The following is a 19,068-nucleotide window of genomic DNA, read 5'->3' as shown; positions in this document are numbered from 1 at the left end:
ATTGTTTAGGTAATGTCCGGCTTTCACTTGGTATGACGCTGGCTAATCAAGAACAGGATAGTAGTCTTTCAAAAGGGTTAATACACCCATAAGAAAATGGAGGAACAACACCACAAAACCATAAAATCAAGCTACTTAAATCCAGAAACTGGTTCGAGGTTTATGAAATGCAGATACTACTCTGATCACGCTGCTTCTCGCTTGGACTACTAATAATGGGTATGAGTATCTAGACTACTGACGCGAAGTACTACCTCAGTTCCTATATATAATATGTTTTGGCAGTTCAAATTAAACTGCCAAAATGTCTTATATTTAGGAACGGAGTGAGTACAATGTGTAATAACAGGAATCTGATACACATTATGTTTTGCATGGGAGTTCAATCTTGAGTTGGAATCCATGCCAATGTCAAGAACATATAAATAAAACAGTAATGTAGGAAGAACCTGTCTAATCCTACACCAAGAAAGAAAATATTGTTGCTTGAAGGTAGCTGTTTGGGTTTACATATATTGTCATGGAATAACTAAGCTAATCAAAGTGCGGTAAACACGTAAGTTGAACATTTATGCAGATATTACTAGTATGACCACACATAAAAATAGAACATCAATGCTTAGGTGCACAAACAGGAGCTAAGCTGCAAGACCAACGCAAGATACAGGAATACCAGTGACTTGCGAACAGGCACAGTAGCCAACAAAGGTGGCTAACATACTAGCATACAGCAAATTGGTTCTGCATGAGCTTATGCAAATCTTAATGAACCAGGCAAAATGAAGATACAAATATAGCCATCAGTGCATACAGAATTAAGTCCTTAACAAAAAGGTATGTGTTATAAGATACCAGCAGCAGTGAGATCTCTGATGAAAGCCATGCTATTCTGTCAATAAAATTTTGAACATCAGAGACATCACCCACAATTCTAATTTAATTAGACCTACAATCATAAGCTTTACACAAACCTTTCTTTATAAGCATTTCAAAGATAGTACCTTTACGATGCAGTGCGGCAGCATCTACAATAACACACAAGTATTCATTCAAGAGAACATCTCATAACATGGGAAGAAGCATTGTGCACTTTGATGCTATAAAGATCTTAGAAGACTGAACAGGAGAAGCTATGGTGGGCACCTGAACCCTGGTGTAATATCAAGTATAGCTCCATCAAGTAACATCATGCACACACATCTCCAACAATATGTAATCATATCCATAAACATAGGCAAGTCTGGAAAATAAATAGTGCAAATTACAGTGCTGAATTTATAAAAAGCACAATACAAGAATCCACAAGGCAGGAACCAACAAAAAGGATCTCCATGATGGCCACTGAAGCTTGGTTGTAAGTGTTGCCCTATGAGTAAATTGGGGAAAGAAAAGCTCATTTTTTCCTCCCACCAAGCTCCCTCAGAGCTAGATTGATCACCACCCCAGGGCCAACATTGTAATAAGCAAGAGAAAGATTGTCTTTGAGGAAACTAGTCCTCACACTCAGCTTCTGCTTATTAGCAGGAAGCTGCAGCTCTCCAGCAATCTGCTCCTTGAGACTGCCGACGGTGTCTGAGAGAGTTTGGACAGGGATCTCCAAAACTTGGCCTTGCAAGTTTCCTTCATCAAGGCTGGGTACAGAAACCGAGATGCGAGCAGGGCCCTGCAGGAAACACATATGTTAGCATTACCATGCCAGATAATAAGAAGGAGAAGTAGGTAATTAGTGTAGAAATAGATGAGAAGAGACATTACCAGATGCTGAGCAAGGAACTGCTCTGCTGGAATCAGAGAAGCATCATCTGTTCTTGGCCTCTTAGGTTCCGGTTCATCAGGTAGAGGTGGCTGCTCCTCAGCAGGTGGTTGAGGAGGCAAAGGTGGTGGAGGCTGGGGGATTCCGATGGGGTTGACCATTGTTGGCATGGTCTGCATGTGTGGCGGCTGGGGCATAGGGAACCGTGGTGGACCAGGCATGAACTGGGTAGTATGGCCTGGAGGTGGAGGGATACTGTTTGGCATATGAACCATAGGACCAGTCATTCTAATCATCTGTTGTTGAACTGGTGGTGGAGGTTGGTGCATGTTGGGCATCATATGTGGAACTCCTTGCATATGATGAGGCGGGGGGTGGATATGATAAGGCATCGGATTTGGTGTAAATCGGGGAACATTAATCAGAGGAAGTGGTTGAGGAGGCCGGGGCAACGACATGCCAGGCTGAGGAAGTGGAGCTGGACCTAGCACATTGGAAGCATCAAATTGTTGTTCCTCACCACCCATAGACATTGCCTGAGTGGCAGTCCAACCAATGCTACCAGAATGACCATCCCAAATAACCTGCTTGGGCTGCTCGTCCTTCTTCTTCTCAATTTCTGCCTTGACAGCATTAGAAACCTCTTCCTCGGTCGTTCCAAATATATCAGGCCTTGTACGCACAAGACCAATGATGTTACGAAAGATCTCATCGTCAGGAGCAAGTGTGGTCTCCTTAATCTTGGCCATCATTCTTTCTTTCTGTTCCTTGTACTTGGGGTCAATGAGCGAGATGCGCATGTGTTCTTCCATCTCGCTGATCGGAATGAGCTCCCCGGTTATCGGTGAGACAACAACCTTGGTGGGATCCCTCTCAGCAGGCATTCTCTCCTCAGGCCTCTTATAGTTCTTGACAATCCTCATAGGTGGCTCATCATCACCAGTGACCATAACTTGCGCTCCTCCTTCATTCTCCTGGAGCCTTGCAGCCTTCATTCCCTCCTCAACAAGTTGCATCTCATCATCATCCATCTCCATCGCATCATCCTTAGCTGGTTCAGCTAATTCCGCGGGTTCATCGTCCTCTTTCAAGGTCTCCATCCTCTTGCGCCGCTTCAATTCCTCTAGGGTAAGCGGGACAGGAAGCCCCTCGTACTCATCGTCTGCAAACTCAATTGTCTCGACGACGACAAAATCGTGCCAATCGATCATGGACATCTGCATCCTCTCCAGCTCAACCTCATCATCTGCCTGTTGCCTAGCCTGCTCCTGCGACCGATCCCACTCCAGCCGGTTCAGGCAGCGCTCGAGCACGGTGGTGAGGTCCTTGGACCCCTCCCGCAGGTCCCTGATGAGCGCAGGCACGCCCTCATCTGGCCTCATGACCCTTGAGTAGGCATCCGAGAGCATGGTGAAGAAGGTGAACAGGCTGTGGGTGGGGCGGATGAAGTTGAACTGCGGGTTGGTGGCCTCGCGCTGCGCCAGAGCAGTCATGAAGTTCTTACCGTTCCGAGCCACAAACTGCGCGGTGAGCTTGATGATATCCAGCTCCTCCCCGGTGATACCCTCAGGCAGGTGCACGGTGTAGAGCTCGGCCTTGGGCGGCACGAGCACCTTGGTTGGCGGCGCCACGCGGAAGGGCGTGGAGTGGTCGGGCTTGTCATCCGAGCCATCGGCAGGGTCGGACGGGAGCTGCTGGGCGTCGTCGGGCACGGCCGCCATGCCCGCGTCGGTGGCGGGAGGCTGGGCGGCGATCTCGGCGATGCGGTGCTGGTAGTAGGCGTGGTAGGGGTCGGAGGGCTGCAGGAAGTTGAACTTGGCGTTGCCCTGGTTGAGTTGGACGATGCGGCGCTCGAAGTCGGGGCCGTTCTTGGCGACGAAGGTGGCCGTCTTCTCGATGATGACGCGGATGTCGGGCGGAGGGTGGATGATGCCGATAGTGCGCGTGTGCGTGGCCACCGTCGGCGCGGGCTCGGGCTTGGAGGGCGCGGGCGCGACGGCGGCGGACGAGAGAACAATCTGAAGCTGCTCCTGGCGGTCGACGTCGACGTCGCCGTCGCCGTCCGGCGCGGGAAGGAGGGGTATGGGGGCCACCGTGGGGGCTCCCATGTGGGCGGCGGCGGCCTCTAGGGTTTCGGCGACCGGACGGGATTTTAGATCGGAAACGAGAACGATGAGGCAAGACCTCTACGCGAGGGGACTGTAGTGGTGGGATCCGGTTCGAGTCTTTGAGGTTTGATGAAAGGGTTCAGCAGGGTCGGTTTGATCGGGATAAGGTTAAGTGGGTCGGCCGACCAACTCAAATCTGATAACAACCCCTCTCATTCTAATTCTCCTTTTTCGTGTTTATTGTTTGACAAAAAATGATCTATGTGGATAAAAAATGATATAAAAATAATATTATTTTCAATAAAATTCTAACAATGTTAATTATGTACTATAATCAATATATTGTTGTCCAATTTGTTAGGTCAAAGTTCATCTTGAAATGCATGTGCGCCTTATTCATAATAACGGAGAACTACATGCTTAATACTCACTCCTTCCCAAATTGCCAGATTCTTTTCGGGACGGAAGAAGTACAACTTACGAGAGTTTAATTGGATTAATTCAACATTTAGCATAGATGTGTTTTTCTTTGAGATGATTATAACTCAGTTTTTGGACAAGTTGTTGTATCCATGGTTAAATTTGTATGTAGAAGCAACTTAATAAACCACTCGCAAAAAATACATAATAAGCAATCCATTATTAGAAAAAAAACCTAGCCATTGAAATACTGAATGTTTGTTCTTTGGTCTTCGAAACCAAACATTTCACTACAGAGGAGAAAGAATGTGGAACAAAGAGTAACAAGGCACAATGAATGTAAAGAATATAGAAACGTGATCAAAACAACGATGAGTGATTGTCATTATCGTTAAACAATGATACAACCACTACTAGAGGTTTAACGGGTAACACTACGTTCTAAAGTGCGCTTAAAGGGAACTTGAAGCTGGCCCTAGACTAGAGTGCCCCGCCTCACAACAAAAGTGGATTACGTCTGGAGAGCAATGCACGAGGTGGGCCTGATGCGGTTGTTCACAACAAGAGTATGAGCAACATGAGAGACAATGCCGATTCATCGATACACATGGAATGAAACTAGGGTAGAGGTAAGCTCCGAACAAAAGGTACTAAATGATGTTTAAACTAAGAAAAGCAAGACACTCAGTCCTTCATGCCTGCATAGGATTTTCCTTTTTGCTTTGCGAATCAGCAAAGCCATCTCCCCAGTAAAATCCTTACTGTAACGACATAAATTAGGCATGATACATAGTTAAAATAGCTATTTGTGGGGCACTCGCAAGATATTTTTTCTAACCTTTCTAAATAAGAGAGATAAAAAAAAGCTTTGCCAGAAGAGACAAAAAAGTATTCCGTTGTTTCGTAACAACGATAATAAAACATTTTGTGTTGGATTGGGTTGGGTAGTACCTTTTCAAAATAAATAATTAAAGCTTCAAAAAGCAGGGTCGGATCTCGAACGAGAATCATCCCGTGTGCTCCATGAGATCATCGTGTTGTTCACTCATATAATTTACACGCGACAGTAAAATAGCATGTGAAGCCGGCGACCCGGACGTTTGGAACCTGGGTGCCCGCGCACCCGTTTATGAAAAGTTCAAAAAATGTTATTTAAAAATTTTCAAAAAAATGTGAAGTAAATTTTTGCATGTACATATTATGTTGATACTTACTCGTGTAAGTTTTCACGAAAAAATACCATTGTGTGTGGCCTGCATAAAAATGACAAAATGTCCAAATGAGAATAGTGAACAGGAATTTGTACTATTCACAGGAATAGGAATTTGCATTTTGTCATTTTTGTGTAGGTCACATACAATGGTATTTTTCCGTGAAAACACACACGAGTAAGTATCAACATAGTATATACATGCAAAATTTTACTTCACATTTTTTTGAAACTTTTAAATAGCATTATTTTAAACTTTACGTAAACGGGTGCGCGCGTACCCAGGTTCCATTCACCATTTCCGGTGAAGCCGGGTGTTAAAATGATTTATGTTTTTCAATGGTCAATACTTGTTGATACTGTTGCCACACACGTTTCTTGGCAATTTTATCTTGTTGACCATCGAGAGACATATGTATCTATTTTGGACCACTTTTTCTTTACCTCTATCAAAAGAAAGGTACCAATTAAAATTATGGGGGTACTCGTTTTATCTAAATGTTGGAATAACACAACCTAGCTAGAATATTTTACTGGCCACGTAAATAACCTCACCCCTACCAGTGATTTTTTCTGGTTATCATTGCAAGCAATTTATTTTATTTACATCGTAATAACCAAGATAATGATAATAATCCATTCATTGCAGAAAGTTGTCTAGTTACTTACTCCCTCTGTTCTCCGTCATCAAACAAGTGGACGTTTAGTCTCAAACTTTCTTCATAAAAGTGTGTACTTCTATATTACCAATGCACTTTAAAGTAGTAAAAGTTGCTTCTCTCCCATCACACGAACATCAAACTTAATAATATTCAGCACATGTTATTTTAATTTCTACATGCGTTTAGTTCATTGGTAGGAGCTGGCATACAACAACTGGGTTTAGGTGAACCCAATAAGATTAGTCAAAACTTCATTATACTAGTATGTGTTACTGCCAATTAGTGGAAGATTATATAGCAACATCAAGAGCTGAAACAATTAATTTTACTTCTAGCTTCACCCTTCTTATTGAAGGTGAAAGAAATTACAGAGGAGAGATGTTGATTTGCATTTTCTCAATAGAATTTTCCTCTATTTAATAATATGTCTTGAAAAATTTACATGTACGTGAACGGAGCTCAGGTTAAAAGAATTGCACAAGTTGGCGCAGGAAAAGATTTGCACAAGTTCGCCCACGCGACCTCAAGTGCCGCATCGAAACGGTGGGTCGGCCCAGCCAGATGGTGCCGCTATGGCTACGCGCCTGCCACCGCCTCCTCCGCCTGCGCTCCTCGCTTCCTCTCCCCATCACCATCACCATCACTGTCGTGGATGTGACCACGGCAGATGCTACAGGGGGTAGCACTTCGTTGATGCGAGGGGAAGGGAACATCGCCATCTACGGGTCGAGGTGCAAGAGACGCAAGGGTTTTACCCAGGTTCAGCCCCTCCGGAGAGTAAAAGGCCTACGTCCTGCTAGATCTTTATTGCTCAGTGGAGAATTACAATGGGGGGGCTCAGTCGGCGGCTACGCCAAGAGCTTACAAGGGGAGATTAGATCTCGAATAAGGTGTCCTCTAGGGTTTAAGCTCGGGGGTTTATATAGGCACCCCCGATCTAGGGTTACATGGAGATAACTCCGAATCGTATCAGTTGCTACTAATCCGGGATCCGCTAACCCTCTTGCAAGTAATCTTCTTATCCAGTCGCGTAGATCACCTCCTTGGGATCACGGCCCAGTCGCCTTAGGGCCCAGTCGCTTGGGCGACTGGCGGTCCGCCTGGGCCTCCGTCTTCACGGCGAGTGGGACTGGCGACCCACCCCCTATGGGCATATCCCCATCAGTAGTCCCCGAGCGCGGTGGTGATGAAGCGCGGATCTAGAGCGAGTCTTGGAGAGGCACAGCGATGGATCAAGGTGAATCGCCACCGGGCTCCCGAAGATAAAGTTGCGGGTTCGGTGTCAGTCTCCAATCGCCAGAACTTGGTCAGTCAGTCGGTGTATGACAGTCGGCGTTAGCCAGTCGTCGTCTGACAGTCGGCGTTAGCCAATCGTCGTTGGCCAGTCGGCGCGCATTCACCACAGAGACACGTGGAGGAGCCAACGGCTAGATTTCACGTTGACCGAGGCATGAACCGTTTGCATGTTGTTGACCGTTGGGCCTGACGTGACCGCTAACGGCTAGTTTAACGGCTATTCAGCCGGAGCCGGCGCAGATCTTGACCGTTGATTGCGGGGCGGCGATTCCGGGACGAATTAACGAACGGATTTCATCCTTAATCTGGGCGAGTGCGGGCGGTATAAAGGGTTGCCCCTGGGATTAGGGTTCACCACTCCTCCGCACTCTTCTCTCATCTTCTCCTCATCTCATCCTCATTCCAAGCTCCACACGCATCCATGGCGGCGAAAGGCTGGGGCAAGTCGAAGGTCACGCGGGAGTCTCTCCTCCCGTACGTCGCCTCCGGGGTCATCCCGGAGTTCAAGCAAGAGCGGTGGCGAGTTCCGCCGGCGAACGAGGTGGAACCCCTCCCGCGGCCCGGGGAGTTCGTGATCTTCCTGAGCTTCCTTGACCGCGGGTTCGCTCTCCCCACCTCCGATTTCCTCCGGCAGTTGTTAGCCTTTTACAACATCAAGGTCTCCGACCTCGGGCCGCACAGCGTCCAACAGATTTCGCTGTTCGTGGCGCTGTGCGAGTGCTACTTGGGCTGTCCGCCCTATTTCCCACTGTGGGTATCAATCTTCCATGGGCGGGCGACTCGGGCCAGCAAGAGCAGCGAGGCGCTCATCCCGAACGGCGGAATCACCTTCCAGGTGAAGTCCGGGGAAAGCTTCATCGACATGGCGCTCCCCAAGAAGGCGCAATCGCAGTGGCGCCGCTTCTGGTTCTACGCCAAGGAGTACACTCCCCCCGGCGAGGTCTGCATTCCTCAGTTCAGCCCCGAGCCCAGCATCCCGCGACGCCTCAACGTCCGGTCGCTGCCGCGCGAGCAGGAGGAAGTGGTGAAGGAGATGCGCCAGGCGATCCAGGCGCTGAAGGATAGCGGCCTGACGGCGGTCAATATGTATAACTGCTGGCTTGGCCGGCGGCTGATCCCCCTGCGGTGCCGAGCTCACCCCATGTGGGAATACCGGGGGCAAAATGACTGCACCCGGTCGACGGCGACTGAGTGGGACGAGAGCGAGTACCGGAAGGCGCTCGCCAAGATCACCACGGCCACCTTTACCTCCTTCGAGGACGGCATGCAGCCCTACTCCGAAGATACCCCGGCGCCTCAGGTAATGCTTTGTATGGTGACTCCGCACGGCTTGGCCGTGTTTCTTCTCTTCTGACTTGTTTCCTTGATTCGAATGTAGCGCTGGCAGAAGATCGCTGACCACCTTCCCCCCCTCGCCGGGAAGGAGCCTCCGGAAATGACCGAGGGCGAAGAAGAAGAGGTCGACGACGAGGAGGAGCGCACCGAGTCGGACTCCGAGGCGCGGGACTTCATCCGACTCCCGCGCGGGTCGAAGAGGGGTGCCGGGTCTTCGTCCCAGGGCGCGGTAGAAGAGGAGGCGACCTCTCGCCCGGAGGGCGAGGCGGACCCTTCCAAGGAAGGGGCCGAGCCGCTGTCGAAGCGACTGCGCCCCACTCTCCTGGAAGGTTCCATGAGGCTTCAGCGCCCCTTGAAGGACGCGATCGATGCGGGAGCTCGGGCCGGTCCAGGCGTAAAGGCGATCCCCACGGTGAAGTAAGTGCTCCTCATCAAACTTATTCTCTTTGTGGCGGGATTGGGTGTCGACTCACCTTGCTCCCCTGTAGGTCCAAGAAGAAGACCTTGGCGAAACCAGCCACAACTGGGGCGGCGGCCACAAGGGCGGCTGAGGCGAAGAAGAAAGCCGCAGAGAAGAAAGCGGCGCCCTCCGACCTCGGGGGCGCGGGGGCGGCTCCGGAAGAGCCCGCTACCGCGAGCCGGGCTGAGAAGGTGGGCGCCAGCCACGCCGAGCCCACCGCCGAAGTCTTCCCCCTGCCCAGCATGGTTCGCGGGGGCACGGCGAGCGCAGCGACGGGACCGGACGCCGTTCCACCCGTGGTGGAGGAGGAGTCGGCAGGCGTCGGGTCGACCGAGGGCCGGAAGGTGCCCGAGGTCGAAGAAAACATTGTCGAGGAGGGCGGCCTCTCGGAGCCGCTGAAGGAGCGCCGGACCAAGGCTGCTAGGGACCGAGCCCCACCAAGCGACGCCGACACGCGGACGGGCGAGGTGCCGTTGACTGAGGCGGTGATGCAGGCGGGGGAAGCGGCCGAGTCGCGACATCCACCGCCCTCTACCTTGACCTTCACTGAGCTCCACACGGCGCTTGGTGAAGCACACGTGGTGAGTATCTCTGTATTCGCAGTCCAGTCACCCCCAGTCCCCGAGGGTCGACTTGGTCTGAAAGGGCGAGTCGAGTCTCCTTTTGTCTGTCTGGACTTCTTTTATCGCCCTTGACATTGTTTTTGGATTTTTGCAGGTGGAGGTTAAGCGATTGACCGCGCTCGTGGAGGAGGCGGCGCAAAAGAATCGGAAGCTCATTGCTCTAGGCAGTAAGTCATGCCCACTCGCCTTCCTCTCTCGGTAGAGCTGGCTTTGATGATACTTCTCTTCTCACCGCCCTCTTTTTTTTGTAGCAGAGGCGCAGGCAAAGGCTCTTGCCGAGGCTCGGGAAGGATTTGTCAAGGAATCCTTCTACCGCGAAGCCGAGTTCCGGGCGCAGCAAGCCGAAGAGTCCCGGAAAAGGGCGAAGGCGGAGGTGGCGGAATTGACGAAGGTCTTGGAGCAGAAGGGTCGGGAACTGGAGGATGTCATCGCTGAGTACAAGGCGAAGCTGGAAGCCGCGACTGATGCGCGGGATTCCGCGCGTGGGGCTGCCGCGTCTCTGCAGGAGGAGGTTGCGGCCTTGAAGCAGCAGTACGCCAAGGAGTTGGCTGCGGAAAAGGAGGCGTCCGAAGGCATCGTCCTGGCGGTGCAGGCCGAGAAGACCAACTTCGAGGCTTTCGTCCGAGAGATGTCACGGCAGATTCTTGGTAAGTTCCTGTCTTTGCGCTTGTTGTTTACTTGCCGGGGCTTCGAGTCCCCGAGCGTGGCGACTCGGCTTCGGGGGCCAGTCCCTGGGCACGGCGAGTCGGCTTCGGGGGCCAGTCCCCGAGCATGGCGAGTCGGCTTCGGGGGCCAGTCCCCGAGCATGGCGAGTCGGCTTCGGGGGCCAGTCCCCGAGCATGGCGAGTCGGCTTCGGGGGCCAGTCCCCGAGCATGGCGAGTCGGCTTCGGGGGCCAGTCCCCGGGCATGGCGAGTCGGCTTCGGGGGCCAGTCCCCGAGCATGGCGAGTCGATGTCGAAGGCGAGTTCTTATTTTTCTCTTCCTTGTGTTGTTTGGTTGTAGGTACGTGCGACTTCGTGGAGACGGCGACTCCGCGGGAATGCCTGTCGACTGCCACCGCGCGTATCATTGCCTGTGCGGGGGAGATACTGGCTGCGCTCCAGTACCTGAGTCCGCGGGAGGTGATTCCGCGGGACACGCCGTCCGTCTTCAGGGCCGTGTCCAATATTCCGGCCGTCGTTGACTGGCTTCGCCGCTCCTCCTGCCGTATTGGCATTACCATGGCTCTGAGCATGGTGCTGGCGCACTACTCCGAGGGGTTCGACGTGGAGGAGGTCACCGCTGGCTTCCCCTCGGAGACTGGCGAGTTCGACGTTGCCGAAGTGCTGCGCTTGATGGATGCGGTGCGTCCCTTTGCCGACCGGGTACTGGCGACTGCGGACTTGGAGACTCACATCTCCAGCCAAGCGGCGCCTGGGGACGCGGAGAAGGAGCCAGGCCCGGTGGACTACCCCGCGGAGCGCCTCTTCCATGCCGCGGCCACCGGCTCCTTGTCTACGTACACGGTCGTTCTGTACACGCCGAAGTTTCGTCACGGCGATGATGGCGCCGAACCTGTCGTAGAAGGGGCTCCGGGGCCGTCCTCGTAGGTTTCTAAGTCCCTGTGTAAGAAGTAACTTGAATTCCCGCGAGCGGGTGTCAGTTGTAAATAAAGTGGTAATTTTTGCTTAACTATAATTCGGTGGTTGCTTTTGAATTTATGTTATTGTGGCGGCGATGCTTTGGAGTTGGTTCCGACTATCCATGGCCTTCAGGCCAGTCGCCTTGCGACCCCGATGAAGGCTATCGACTTGACTGTTTTCCTTTTCGAGCTGGGCGTCCCCAGTCGCAGTACGTAGTCGTTATAGTACGAATAGCAGCCTCATGGGTGGAGTAGCGGTAAGTTGTAGTTTGCGCTGTTAATATGTAGCGCGCCACTCGTCGTGGCTCGGTGAGCCAGTCGCTAGGCGACTCCAAAGGGGGTCATTGCGGGCGTATTTTCCTTGGCGAGCCGCGGGTCCGTTTTGCGGGGTCCCTAGTCGAAGTACTTAGCCGCGCAATTCGCCAGCCTAAGGTAGAGGAGGGCATTGGTGTGCTGTATAGCGTAGCACAAGACGGTCGCCGTGGCCCGTGGGGCTGGCCGAGCGTGCGGCCCTGCTGTGGGTTCCAGTCGCCGTTTTCACCTGACGGCGTGAGGGGTGGTGGGTGATCGGACCTGGTGTTGCGTCCAGTCACACCGCCATGCCCTTGTTAGCCCGGCTACTTGGCCGATCGTGGACTTCACTCTTCCAGCAGCGGCGACCGAAGGTCTCTCAGTACCGAGTCGCTTGTCGCGGCGACTGGGCCGGTATGTACCGGGATGAGAGATGGAGTTATTTAGCGGGTGAAGGAGAGGCAGTCGGAGTTGGAGATCAATGCGGTCGGCGAATTTTATTAACTTCTGAATTTGCGGGCTACATTTTGTCTTTAGGTGTAAAACCGCCGGAGGAGGTTCACGTTCCAGGGGCGCTCCACCTCTCTGGTGAGCGGTTCGCTTTTGTCGTCCTTGCGGACGTCTGTGAGGTAGTAGGAGTCGTTGCCGAGTACGCGGCTGACGGCGAATGGTCCTTCCCAGGGCGGGGACAGCTTGTGCATGCCTTTCTTGTCTTGGATTAGCCGGAGTACGAGGTCTTCGACTTGGAAGGAGCGACTCCGAACGCGATGACTGTGGTAGCGTCGGAGATCCTGCTGGTAGATGGCGGTCCTGGAGAGTGCAAGGTCTCTGGCCTCGTCAAGGAGGTCGACGTCGTCCTGGCGAGCTCGCTCGTTGTCTTCTTCGGCGTAGTTGGCGACCCGAGGCGAATCGTAGGCGATGTCCGTGGGCATAACGGCCTCGGCGCCATACACCAGGAAAAAAGGCGTGAAGCCAGTCGACCTGTTTGGTGTTGTGCGGATGCCCCACAGTACCGAAGAGAGCTCTTCTGCCCAGCAACCGGCTGCGCGTTCCAGGGGCACGACCAGGCGCGGTTTGAGTCCGTGAAGGATGCTCTGATTTGCTCTTTCTGCTTGGCCGTTCGACTCGGGGTGGGCGACTGAGGCGAGGTCGAGTCGGATGCCCTTCTCTTCACAGAAGTCAGCCATCTCCCCTTTGGCGAAGTTGGTGCCATTGTCGGTTATGATGCTGTGAGGGTAGCCATATCGATAGATAAGCTCGCGTAGGAACTTTGTGGCTATCTTCCCGTCGCACTTCTTTATGGGCTTTGCTTCTACCCATTTGGTGAACTTGTCCACCGCAACCAGGAGGTGAGTATATCCGCCGGGGGCCGTTTTGAATTTCCCCACCATGTCCATGCCCCAGACGGTGAAGGGCCAGGTGAGGGGAATGGTCTTCAATGCCGACCCTGGCATGTGCGACTGGCTTGCATACTTTTGGCACCCGGCGCACGAACGGACGAGCGCGACTGCATCTTCGTGGGCTGTTGGCCAGTAGAAGCCGTGACGGAAGGCCTTGGTGACGATTGAACGCGCTCCTGCGTGGTGGCCGCAGTCCCCTGCGTGGATGTCGCGCAGAATGTTGCGCCCTTCTGCGGTAGCGACGCATCGTTGGAACACTCCCGAGACACTGCGCTTGTATAGTTCATTGTTGATGATGGTGAAGGACTTGCACCTGCGCACGATGGCCCGTGCTTTGGCTTCGTCCATTGGCAGTGTCTGGCGCTCGAGGTAGCTTATGTATGGCTCGGTCCAATCGATGCTGTCGGCGGAGAGTGCGACTAAGGTGGAGTCGGGAGCAGGTGGCTCGGCAATGTCCAGCTCGCGGGGTGCGCGCACCGAGGGGTGGCTGAGGATATCTAGGACGACGCCCGGAGGGGGTTGGAGTCGCTTGGACCCGATTCTGGCTAGCGCATCGGCTTCTTCATTCTTGCGCCTGTCGACCCATTCGACGATGTGACCGGCGAAGCTAGCGCCGGCTTGGTCGACGGCGCGCTTGTATGCGATCATGTTGGTGTCGGTGGCGTCGCAGGTGCCGGAAGTCTGGCTGGCGACCAGGTTGGAATCGCCGAGGCAGCGCAGCCGTGTTGCGCCCATCTCTTTTGCAACTCGCATACCGTGTAGAAGCGCCTCGTACTCGGCCATGTTGTTGGTGCAAGGCTCGAATCTGAGTTGCAGGACGTACTTCACTGTGTCGCCCTTTGGTGATGTGAGGACGATTCCCGCGCCTGCCCCTTCGAGGTTTTTAGAACCGTCGTAGTGCAGTGTCCAGTGTTTAAGGTCCGCGGGGGAGCTTGGCTGCTGGGCCTCTTCCCAGTCGGCGAGGAAGTCGGCGAGTGCCTGAGATTTGATGGCATGGCGCGACTCGTAGGTGATGTTGTGGACGCCGAGCTCGACTGCCCACTTGGCAATCCGGCCAGTTGCGTCGCGGTTGCAGATGATGTTGGCGAGTGGCGTTGAGGCGACTACCTTGATGGGGTGCTCGTGGAAGTAAGGGGCCAGTCGCCTCTGGGCCCTGAGGACTGCGTACACCAGCTTTTGGTAGTGCGGGTACCGCTGCTTGGATTCGATTAGAGCTTCGCTGATGTAGTAGACCGGGCGTTGTACCAGTTGCTCCCTTCCCTCTTCCTTCCGTTCGACAACCATGACCGCGCTTATAGCGCGGTTCGACGCGGCGACGTATAGGAGCATAGTCTCTTTTGGCAGCGGGGCCGCGAGGATAGGGGCATTCGAAAGAGCGTGCTGGAGTTCTTCCAGGGCCTGCTACGCCTCATCTGTCCACCTGAATGATTCCGACTTCTTGAGCAAGCGGTAGAGTGGCATGGCCTTGTCGCCGAGCCGGGGTATGAAGCGACTGAGGGCGGTGACTCGGCCGGCGAGTTTCTGCGCGTCGACTAGGCAGGTCGGCTGCTTGGTGCGCATGACCGCCAGTGTCTTCTCCGGGTTGGGCTCGATGCCTCGTTTGGAGACGACGTAGCCTAACAGTTGTCCGGACGGAACCCCGAAGGTGCACTTTAGAGGGTTGAGCTTGATCTTGTACCGCCGTAAGTTGGCGAATGTTTCGGCGAGGTCATTGATGAGGTCGGCCTGGTGAGTCGATTTGACCACCACGTCGTCGATGTAGACATGCACATTGCGGCCGATCTGGCTTTCCAGGCAGCTGTTCATGCACCGCTGGTACGTTGCTCCGGCGTTCTTGAGGCCGAAGGTCATGGACGTGTAGCAGTAGGCGCCCAGGGGCGTGATGAATGCTGTCTTCTCTTGGTCTTCCTTGGCCATCTTTATTTGATTGTACCCGGAGTACGCATCAAGGAAGCATAGCGACTCGGACCCGGCGACCGCATCGATAATTTGGTCGATTCGCGGTAGGACGAATGGGTCCTCGGGGCATGCGCTGTTGAGGCTTGTGTAGTCGATACACATTCGCCACGTCTTGTTTTTCTTTAGCACCAGGACTGGGTTTGCCAGCCATTTTGGGTGTTTGATTTCGATGATGAAGCCGGCGGCGAGTAGCCGGTTTACTTCTTCGGCGATTGCGCGTCGCCGTTCTTCTCCTACAGGGCGCATTGCCTGCCTAACGGGTCGCGCGGAGGGATCGACGTGTAATTTGTGCTCAGCAAGTTCTCTCGGGACACCTGGCATGTCAGACGGTTTCCATGCAAAGATATCTCGATTCTCACGGAGGAACTTGATGAGCGCGCTTTCCTATTGGGCGGACAGGCCCGTCCCAATGGTAACTTGCTTACTTGGATCGTTTTCTACAAGATCTACTTGGCGAGTGCCGGTTGCAGGCTTGAAGGTTGCTGCGGACGAGTCGAGCTCGGTTGGCTTCTCCAGGATGGCGGGGTCGTTGCGATCTACTGGGTACTTGGCGAGCTCGGCGGAGTTGTCTTGTTCGTCGGCGATGACGGCGTCGGCGAGCTTGGCGCTGACGTCCTCGCATTCCAGTGCCATCTCCGGATCGCCGTGGACGGTGATGACGCCTCGAGGCCCTGGCATCTTCATCATGTTGTATGCGTAGTGGGGGGTCGCCATGAAGCGGGCGAACGCCTGTCGGCCGAGTACGCAGTGGTAGGAGCTACGGAAGTTCACCACCTCGAACGTTATCCGCTCGGTGCGGTAGTTCACGGGCGTGCCGAAGGTGACTGGCAACGTCACCTTGCCGATCGGGAAGGCCTTCCGCCCAGGGACGATGCCGTGGAACGTAACCTTGGTGTTCTCGAGGCGTGAGTCTGGTAAACCAAGCCGCTGGAAGGTTTCGTAGTACATAATGTTGATGGAGCTCCCCCCGTCCATCAGGGTTTTTGGCAGCCAGTAGTCGGCGACCTTGGGCCTGACGACTAGTGCCACTCGGCCGGGGTACTCGATGCGGGGAGCGTGATCTTCGCGGCTCCAGGTAATGCTTTGCTCGGACCAGTTAAGCCACCGGGGCACGTCGGACAGAATGACTGCATGTACCGCCACTGCCCTTGCGAGGACCTTCCTGTCCCGCCGGTCGCCGACCCCAGTGAAGGTGTGGAGCGAGCCGGCGCTGCGACCGAAGCCTTCTCCCTTGTGCTGGTCTTGGTCTTTGGCGCGGTCTTTGTGCTGGTTACCGCCGTCATTTTCCTTGGCGCGGCGGGCCCTTTCTATCTGCTTCAGGGAGTAGCAATTTCCCGTCGTGTGATTGGCGGGTTTGCCCTCCTTGCTGTGATAGATGCATGGTGCATCTAGGAGGCTGCGGGCGTCGAAGCGCTTGGGCTGAGGCCGATCCTCCCGTGGTGCGCGAGTGTCGCGCCGGAACGATTTTGGCTCGCGCTGCTCGTAATCGGTGGTGGCGACCAGCTCGTTGTGTCCTCCCTCTCCGCGGCGCTTGCCATTGTTAGACCGGCCGGCGAATCGGTAGTCGCCACGCCGGGGCTCCGTGTGCGCAGGGCGGCGATTGCGTCGCTGACCGTACTCGTCGTCCGAGTCGACTGTAGGGTCTTCGTCGGCGTAGCGGGTGGCGATGTCGAAGAGCTCGGAGATTGAGATATTATCCCTGCTGACGCGACGGAGCTTGGCGCTTAGTGGTTCGTACCGGCAGCAGCGTCGGAAGCAATAGATTGCCGTGTCCGTGCTGATGCCACTGGAGGTCGTCCACATGTCCTGCCAGCGCTGCACCCACCGGCGGGTCGACTCGCGCGGGCCTTGGACGCAGCGATCCAGGTCTTCTATGGTTGTGGCACGGGTGTATGCGCTGGCGAAGTGCTGGATGAATGCGGCGCGGGCTTCTTCCCAAGAGTCAATGCTGTTGACGGTGAGGGTGTTGAACCAGTGGCGATTGACGCCGTCCTGACGCCGTCCATCATGAGAGGTAGGTAGCGTGCTGCGAGTAGCTCGGAGTGGCCCTGGATCCCCATTGCCATGGCGTACGAGTCGATCCAGACCGTAGGGTCGATATGTGTGTCGTACTTCTCGATGTCGCGGGGTCCTTTGAACCCCACAGGGTACGGCTCGCCTCTGATCATTGGCCCGAAGCAAGCGGGGCCGATTCGAGTGAACGCGCTCCGGCGCGGGGCTTCATCGGCGTGGCGGTCGTTCAACCGATTACGCGCCCGCCATTCTTGGTCGTTGACGATGTGGGTTCGGGCGTCGACTGGCTGTCCATTGGCGGCGACCATCACCCGCGCGGGGCGCGGCTCGATTCGGTTGTTAGACGAGTGGGCCGCGCGCGGTGCTGGCGGCGGGCCGTTGTTGGCGTTGACAACTGCGCGGTTTGCCGCGTCCGACGACGCCGCGCGACTGGCGGATGTGCGCGAATAGAGTCGCCCTTGCGAATCGGCTGTGGCGTGCTGTTGCTCCAATGCCTTGGCGACCAAGGCCTTGGCATGCTGGACAAGGATTGCTCCATCTCCCGTTTCGGGGATTCTTGCGAGGACGGCCTGAGCAGCCGCAACATTGTCGGCTGGAGACGAGTGCAACGGTAGGCCGTTGGCGTCAACTTCTGCCCGAGGAACTTCGGGTGGTGGCGGTGGGGGTGGCGGAGGTGCTCCGCGCGCCGCTCTATCGGCGACAGCCCGACTTCCTTCCGGGATGTCAGGGTTCTGGATTCGGGCGACCCGGATTTCTCCGTCTGGGTCGTCGAAGTTAAGGCGCGCGCTGGGGAAGTCGTTTGCGCGGGCACGCTCCATGCGCCGGCGGTTTCGCTGCTGACGATAGTGGGATACGGCTCTCACTTCATCTTGCTCGAGACGAAATTTCTGCCTTTCGGCGAGCTCCTTTTTCCTCTGCTCTTCGAGGGCCGCCCGGTGGGCCTCGATCTCTGTTGCGGTGGCGGTTGCAGGGAGGGGGGTGGTGAAGGCGTCGACTGGAAGCTCCTCCTCGCCCCCTGCCATGAAGACTGCGGTCGGGTAGCGGTAGCGTGGGGCCTCGACGGAGTCCGAGTCGGAGTCGCTGCCGAAGAGGGAGAGGATGGAGTCGTCCTCGAAGCCACCTTCGAAGTCGCTTGGGTGGGAGACCAAGGAGATAGAGTCCTTGGCCGATGCCGTGGCAACAGAGCGGGCAGTCGGGGACGAGGACCCGGCACCCGATGTTATAGCGATGATGTCGGTGAAGTCGGCGTCGATCGCGGCGATGACGGAGTCGATGGCTGGGACGGTGTCGGCGGAGTCGGCGGCTGGGACGGTGTCGGCGGAGTCGGCGGCTGTCGAGGCAACAGTGGAGTTGGCGGTCGGTGCCACGACCGCCGACTCGGCATCGTCTTCCAGGGCCATCTCAGCCTCTGCGTATACCTCGCCGGTGACCGGGCGAGTAGCAGTGAGGAGCTGTCCCGGCGCGAAGGGGTCGTGCGACCGACCGGGGCGAGGCTCAGCGGGGTCGCTGACGCCGGCGAGCCCAACGAAGAGGTTGATGGAGCCGATCGGCACCATCCAGGCGTGCTTGAGAGGCGACAAGGCGGGCCGGTAGGTGCTTGGCTGGATGTGGAAGAAATTGCCGGTGGCGATCATCCTGCCGGAAGCAACCGGCCGCCGCACTGGCGAGTAGGGCCTCGCCGTAGCTCGGAGGCTTGATGTCCCATGCCCCACGGTGGGCGCCACTGTCGTGGATGTGACCACGGCAGATGCTACAGGGGTAGCACTTCGTTGATGCGAGGGGAAGGGAACATCGCCATCTACGGGTCGAGGTGCAAGAGACGCAAGGGTTTTACCCAGGTTCAGCCCCTCCGGAGAGTAAAAGGCCTACGTCCTGCTAGATCTTTATTGCTCAGTGGAGAATTACAATGGGGGGGC

The 19,068-nt window shown here is 55.0% G+C and overlaps 1 protein-coding gene across 1 annotated transcript; it reads right to left on the bottom strand.

The window, feature by feature from the left end:
• Positions 1-1,252: 1,252 nt before the first annotated feature.
• LOC127318322 (probable splicing factor 3A subunit 1) lies at positions 1,253-3,929 on the bottom strand. Its single transcript, XM_051348795.2, has 2 exons — positions 1,756-3,929; positions 1,253-1,663 (listed from the first exon to the last, which is right to left on the bottom strand). The coding sequence occupies exons 1-2, from the start codon at positions 3,859-3,861 to the stop codon at positions 1,394-1,396; spliced, it is 2,376 nt and encodes a 791-aa protein (XP_051204755.1). The 5' UTR covers positions 3,862-3,929; the 3' UTR covers positions 1,253-1,393.
• Between the last annotated feature and the right edge of the window lie 15,139 nt (positions 3,930-19,068).

Source organism: Lolium perenne, chromosome 1 (genome assembly GCF_019359855.2).
Source record: "Lolium perenne isolate Kyuss_39 chromosome 1, Kyuss_2.0, whole genome shotgun sequence".
In the NCBI taxonomy this organism is placed as follows: Eukaryota; Viridiplantae; Streptophyta; class Magnoliopsida; order Poales; family Poaceae; genus Lolium; species Lolium perenne.
The sequence above is the reverse complement of the archived record's forward strand: the minus strand, read 5'-3'. Positions and strand labels throughout refer to the sequence as shown.

Excerpts from the sequence above, each read along its gene's own strand:
- LOC127318322 (XM_051348795.2), bottom strand. The coding sequence starts at position 3,861 with ATGGGAGCCCCCACGGTGGCCCCCATACCCCTCCTTCCCGCGCCGGAC. Across the intron at positions 1,664-1,755 it reads AGTTCCTTGCTCAGCATCTG|GGCCCTGCTCGCATCTCGGT; the intron begins GTAATGTCTCTT and ends TGTTTCCTGCAG.